The 5000-nt window shown below is 50.4% G+C and overlaps 1 protein-coding gene across 1 annotated transcript in view; it reads left to right on the top strand.

Annotated features, from left to right (window-relative positions):
• Window positions 1-5000, top strand: part of cacna1ia (calcium voltage-gated channel subunit alpha1 Ia) — a 65093-nt gene that overhangs the window by 33488 nt on the left and 26605 nt on the right. The window contains exons 15-18 of the mRNA XM_059019083.1: window positions 1-302; window positions 1368-1468; window positions 2209-2332; window positions 3196-3264. The exon at window positions 1-302 is cut by the window's left edge and continues 166 nt beyond it. Coding sequence (XP_058875066.1) covers window positions 1-302; window positions 1368-1468; window positions 2209-2332; window positions 3196-3264 — 596 coding nt within the window. The remainder of the gene's footprint in view (window positions 303-1367; window positions 1469-2208; window positions 2333-3195; window positions 3265-5000) is intronic.

Raw genomic sequence — 5000 nt, forward strand, 5'->3', positions numbered from 1 at the left:
CCAATCCCAGCGCCCCTCGCCCGACCTCCCTGCTGTCTCGCCAGTTCTCGAACCCCTGCCTTCGCAGAGACAGGAGGGCCTTGTCGCTGGAGCTCCCCGAATTGCTCCGGGTGCCCGGGACGGGGTCGTCTTTATCCGGGACGTCCCGGAAGAAGAGTTTTTCGGAAGTGGCTGGGTCCCCGACGGAGGAACACCGGGGCTGTAATGGAAAAACCTCGCCTGCCTCTCAGCTGGTCGGAGAAGTGTTTCCAAAACTGAACACGAAAAAGGAGAGGGAGGAATACGAAGAGGAGATTGATTATGTGAGTACAAGACAGAGCCTGTCCTGGTAGAGTGGTGTGCAGAATCAGGGGAGCCCAGGGGAGCACAGGGGTCCCCCGAGGGTCTCCCCTGGTAAAGGCATGGCCGCGTGGGGTGCAGGGGGGGAGTCACACAGTCAGGGGAGCGCAGGGGTCCCCCGAGGGTCTCCCCTGGTAAAGGCACGGCCGCGTGGTGTGCAGGGGGGAGTCACACAGTCAGGGGAGCGCAGGGGTCCCCGAGGGTCTCCCCTGGTAAAGGCACGGCCGCGTGGTGTGCAGGGGGGAGTCACACAGTCAGGGGAGCGCAGGGGTCCCCGAGGGTCTCCCCTGGTAAAGGCACGGCCGCGTGGTGTGCAGGGGGGAGTCACACAGTCAGGGGAGCGCAGGGGTCCCCGAGGGTCTCCCCTGGTAAAGGCACAGCCGCGTGGTGTGCAGGGGGGAGTCACACAGTCAGCGGAGCGCAGGGGTCCCCGAGGGTCTCCCCTGGTAAAGGCACGGCCGCGTGGTGCGCAGGGGGGAGTCACACAGTCAGGGGAGCGCAGGAGTCCCCGACGGTCTCCCCTGGTAAAGGCACGGCCGCGTAGGGCGCAGGGGGGAGTCACACAGTAAAGTGGATTATAACAGACGCCTGCAGGGCTGGCCTTTGTCCTGCAGGGGGCAGTAGCTGACATCCCCTGTGGAGCTTGGGCAGGATTGGTTTGGGGGGATCTGAGGATACGCACTGAACTTCAGTTCTGTTGCGGGGAACGGTGAGGGGAGCGTGATTGGACACCCCAGTTAAATTTTTTAAAAAAGGGGCGACCGATCTCTTTGCCAAATACAGACTTTTCAAACAGAGGAATACGTGTTTGCTTTGAACAAGTAATGTTCTTGAAGCTGACAGTAATGTTGTTGAAGCTGACAGTAATGTTGTTGAAGCTGACACCCTGGGATCCTCCAAGAAGCTGCTTGATGAGGTTCTGGGATCAATAAGCTACTAACAACCAAACGAGCAAGATGGGCTGAATGGGGCCTCCTCTCGTTTGGAAACGTTCTTATGTTCTCACCGCCCTGTGTGATGTCTTGCAGAGCCTCTGCTTTCGTATTCAGAAGATGATGGAGATTTACAAGCCAGACTGGTGTGACACCAGAGAAGACTGGTCAGTCTATCTCTTCCCCCCACAAAACCGGTGAGCTTCACTCTGTTCTCTCGATACGTTTCTTCTGCATGTGTGTGGAGTAGCGGTCAGGGCTCTGGACTCTTGAGCAGGGGGTCGTGGGTTCAATCCCAGGTGGGGGGGACACTGCTGCTGTACCCTTGAGCAAGGTACTTTACCTAGATTGCTCCAGTAAAAACCCAACTGTATAAATGGGGAATTGTATGTAAAAATAATGTGATATCTTGTAACAATTGTAAGTCGCCCTGGATAAGGGCGTCTGCTAAGAAATAAATAATAATAATAATAATAATAATAATAATAATAATAATAATAGTAAAAAAAAAACATACATGATGCATTTAGTTCATGAAACAGTATCTGCTTATATCCACTCGTTTCTTCATATTTATAAATGTTGTAAAAACATATATATTAAATCTCACGAGACAGAATAAATATTCTAATGTAATTATAAGTCAAATACATCGGATTTTCAGCGTGTCCTTAATTTTAATATTCGCTCTAAACAGGTTCCTGTGATGTTCCGTTTCGGTTTTTCTCTCCGCCCTTTAGACACTAAATGCCCCTCTCAGTGACATCACAGGAAGTGAAGTTCAGTCCCTCCCCTATCCAACGATTTTTAACACGATCGCGCGGTCCTTAAAGGGTTAAACTCTTGGTTGCTGATTTTCTAATTCTGTATCGTTCTGTACAGGCTGTGAAATAAGCTGGAGGGGTCTTGTGTTTTTTTATATATAATTTTCTGGCAGGTTTCGGGCTCTGTGTCAGACCGTGATAACTCACAAGATGTTTGATTACATGGTGCTGGCTTTCATTTTCCTGAACTGCATCACGGTGGCGCTAGAGAGACCCGAAATACCACCGCGCAGCCTGGTGAGTACAGCCCCCCCATCCTGATACCCCCACTCTGTAGAGCCCCCCCGCATCCTGACACCCCCACTCTGTAGAGCCCCCCCGCATCCTGAAACCCCCACTCTGTAGAGCCCCCCCGCATCCTGACACCCCCACTCTGTAGAGCCACCCCACATCCTGACACCACCACTCTGTAGAGCCCCCCCCGCATCCTGACACCCCCACTCTGTAGAGCCCCCTGCATCCTGACACCCCCACTCTGTAGAGCCACCCCCCATCCTGACACCACCACTCTGTAGAGCCCCCCCCGCATCCTGACACCCCCACTCTGTAGAGCCCCCCCGCATCCTGACACCCCCACTCTGTAGAGCCCCCCCGCATCCTGACACCCCCACTCTGTAGAGCCCCCCCATCCTGACACCCCCACTCTGTAGAGCCCCCCCTGCATCCTGACACCCCCACTCTGTAGAGCCCCCCTGCATCCTGACACCCCCACTCTGTAGAGCCCCCCCGCATCCTGACACCCCCACTCTGTAGAGCCCCCCGCATCCTGACACCCCCACTCTGTAGAGCCCCCCCATCCTGACACCCCCACTCTGTAGAGCCCCCCCGCATCCTGACACCCCCACTCTGTAGAGCCCCCCCATCCTGACACCCCCACTCTGTAGAGCCCCCCCCCCATCCTGACACCCCCACTCTGTAGAGCCCCCCCATCCTGACACCCCCACTCTGTAGAGCCCCCCCGCATCCTGACACCCCCACTCTGTAGAGCCCCCCCCCATCCTGACACCCCCACTCTGTCGAGTCACACGTTCTGGTAAAGGTGGATTTGATGTTTTGACGCGCTATTTTAACCAAATTGTGTTTCTTTTTTTTTAAAACAGGAAAGGCTGTTTCTGACGATTTCCAACTATATTTTCACTGCAATATTTGTGGCTGAAATGACGCTAAAGGTATGATCATTTTAGCTGCTCTCAGATCTCCAGTACAGCACTGAGTTCTCTATACTAGACTATTGAATTAGCTGCTCTCAGATCTCCAGTACAGCACTGAGTTCTCTATACTAGACTATTGAATTAGCTGCTCTCAGATCTCCAGTACAGCACTGAGTTCTCTATACTAGACTGTATTGAATTAGCTGCTCTCAGATCTCCAGTACAGCACTGAGTTCTCTATACTAGACTGTATTGAATTAGCTGCTCTCAGATCCCCAGTACAGCACTGAGTTCTCTATACTAGACTGTATTGAATTAGCTGCTCTCAGATCCCCAGTACAGCACTGAGTTCTCTATACTAGACTGTATTGAATTAGCTGCTCTCAGATCCCCAGTACAGCACTGAGTTCTCTACACTAGACTGTATTGAATTAGCTGCTCTCAGATCCACAGCACTGAGTTCTCTATACTAGACTGTATTGAATTAGCTGCTCTCAGATCCACAGCACTGAGTTCTCTATACTAGACTGTATTGAATTAGCTGCTCTCAGATCCCCAGTACAGCACTGAGTTCTCTATACTAGACTGTATTGAATTAGCTGCTCTCAGATCCACAGCACTGAGTTCTCTATACTAGACTGTATTGAATTAGCTGCTCTCAGATCCCCAGCACTGAGTTCTCTACACTAGACTGTATTGAATTAGCTGCTCTCAGATCCACAGCACTGAGTTCTCTACACTAGACTGTATTGAATTAGCTGGCTCTCAGATCCCCAGTACAGCACTGAGTTCTCTACACTAGACTGTATTGAATTAGCTGCTCTCAGATCTCCAGTACAGCACTGAGTTCTCTATACTAGACTGTATTGAATTAGCTGCTCTCAGATCCCCAGTACAGCACTGAGTTCTCTATACTAGACTGTATTGAATTAGCTGCTCTCAGATCCACAGCACTGAGTTCTCTATACTAGACTGTATTGAATTAGCTGCTCTCAGATCCCCAGTACAGCACTGAGTTCTCTATACTAGACTGTATTGAATTAGCTGGCTCTCAGATCCACAGTACAGCACTGAGTTCTCTACACTAGACTGTATTGAATTAGCTGGCTCTCAGATCCACAGCACTGAGTTCTCTATACTAGACTGTATTGAATTAGCTGCTCTCAGATCTCCAGTACAGCACTGAGTTCTCTATACTAGACTGTATTGAATTAGCTGCTCTCAGATCTCCAGTACAGCACTGAGTTCTCTATACTAGACTGTATTGAATTAGCTGCTCTCAGATCCACAGCACTGAGTTCTCTATACTAGACTGTATTGAATTAGCTGCTCTCAGATCCACAGCACTGAGTTCTCTATACTAGACTGTATTGAATTAGCTGCTCTCAGATCCCCAGTACAGCACTGAGTTCTCTACACTAGACTGTATTGAATTAGCTGGCTCTCAGATCCACAGCACTGAGTTCTCTATACTAGACTGTATTGAATTAGCTGGCTCTCAGATCTCCAGTACAGCACTGAGTTCTCTATACTAGACTGTATTGAATTAGCTGCTCTCAGATCCACAGCACTGAGTTCTCTATACTAGACTGTATTGAATTAGCTGGCTCTCAGATCCACAGCACTGAGTTCTCTATACTAGACTGTATTGAATTAGCTGGCTCTCAGATCCACAGCACTGAGTTCTCTATACTAGACTGTATTGAATTAGCTGCTCTCAGATCTCCAGTACAGCACTGAGTTCTCTATACTAG

This window comes from Acipenser ruthenus, unplaced genomic scaffold (assembly GCF_902713425.1).
Source record: "Acipenser ruthenus unplaced genomic scaffold, fAciRut3.2 maternal haplotype, whole genome shotgun sequence".
Classification (NCBI taxonomy): domain Eukaryota; kingdom Metazoa; phylum Chordata; class Actinopteri; order Acipenseriformes; family Acipenseridae; genus Acipenser; species Acipenser ruthenus.